The sequence below is a fragment of the Oncorhynchus gorbuscha genome, linkage group LG18 (assembly GCF_021184085.1).
Source record: "Oncorhynchus gorbuscha isolate QuinsamMale2020 ecotype Even-year linkage group LG18, OgorEven_v1.0, whole genome shotgun sequence".
Classification (NCBI taxonomy): Eukaryota; Metazoa; Chordata; class Actinopteri; order Salmoniformes; family Salmonidae; genus Oncorhynchus; species Oncorhynchus gorbuscha.
The window spans coordinates 52,490,492-52,491,480 of record NC_060190.1 but is presented as its reverse complement, the minus strand read 5'-3'; the positions used below and the strand labels follow the sequence as shown (position 1 = coordinate 52,491,480).

Here is a 989-nt window from a genome sequence, read left to right as displayed (position 1 = left end):
TCTGCCTTGTGAAGTGTGCTGTGTCTTATCTTTTTTTAAATGTATTTGATTTCACCTTTATTTAGGCAGGTAGACTAGTTGAGAACAAGTTCTCATTTACAACTGCGACCAAAGATAAAGCAAAGATAAAGCAAAGCACTGCAACAACAACAAAAAAAACACAGTTAGTGCAGAATGGGATAAACAAAGGTACAGTCAATAACACAATAGAAAAAATATATATACAGTGTGTGCAAATGGAGTAAGGAGGTAAGGCAATAAATAGGCCATGGTAGCGAAGTAATTACAATTTTGTAAATTAACACTGGAGTGATAGATGTGCAGGTGAAGTAGAAATACTGGTGCGCAAAAGAGCAAAAAAGTAAATAAAAACAATATGCGGATGAGGTAGGTAGTTGGATGGGCTATTAACAGATGGGCTACGTACAGCTGCAACAATCGGTAAGCTGCTCAGATAGCTGATGCTTAAAGTTAGTGAGGGAGATATAAGTCTCCAACTTCAGCAATTTTTGCTATTCGTTCCAATCATTGGCAGCACAGAACTGGAAGGAAAGAAAGGGTCCCTTATCAAGTCTACCATTTTGACCCAGTCCCCATCTGCAGAAGCCTGATCGAGAATGTTCCCAGGTAATACAAGTGTAACGACCTGCTTGTGTTCAGTCTGTGCCTCTGATATCTGGAGTACCATTCCTTTGTTGGCCAGTTAACCATGAGATAACTGATGCCTCTCCCATTGTTGTGTTCGCCTCGCCCGCTGACCTCAGAGTGTGGGAAAGCTAATCCAGCCTGGGACTCATGGTTTTGTAATGATAATGTCCTCCTATAAATAGAGTGGGCTCCTCTCTCAGCTCACAACTCACTCATCTTCCTCAGAGAAGCACACACACTCTCTCTCTACCCGCATGGCTCCTACCTACATCAACAACTCTGCCAACACCATACTCTCTGCTAAAGACAAGCATAAAGTAAATATTATTTATAACATACGT

The 989-nt window shown here is 41.2% G+C and overlaps 1 protein-coding gene across 1 annotated transcript in view; it reads left to right on the top strand.

The window, feature by feature from the left end:
* The first annotated feature begins 867 nt into the window (after window positions 1-867).
* LOC124002404 (transcription factor HES-5-like) overlaps window positions 868-989 on the top strand; it is a 1,232-nt gene continuing 1,110 nt past the window's right edge. Inside the window, exon 1 of the mRNA XM_046309774.1 lies at window positions 868-965. Within this exon, the coding sequence (XP_046165730.1) occupies window positions 903-965 (63 nt within the window). The 5' untranslated portion in view covers window positions 868-902. The remainder of the gene's footprint in view (window positions 966-989) is intronic.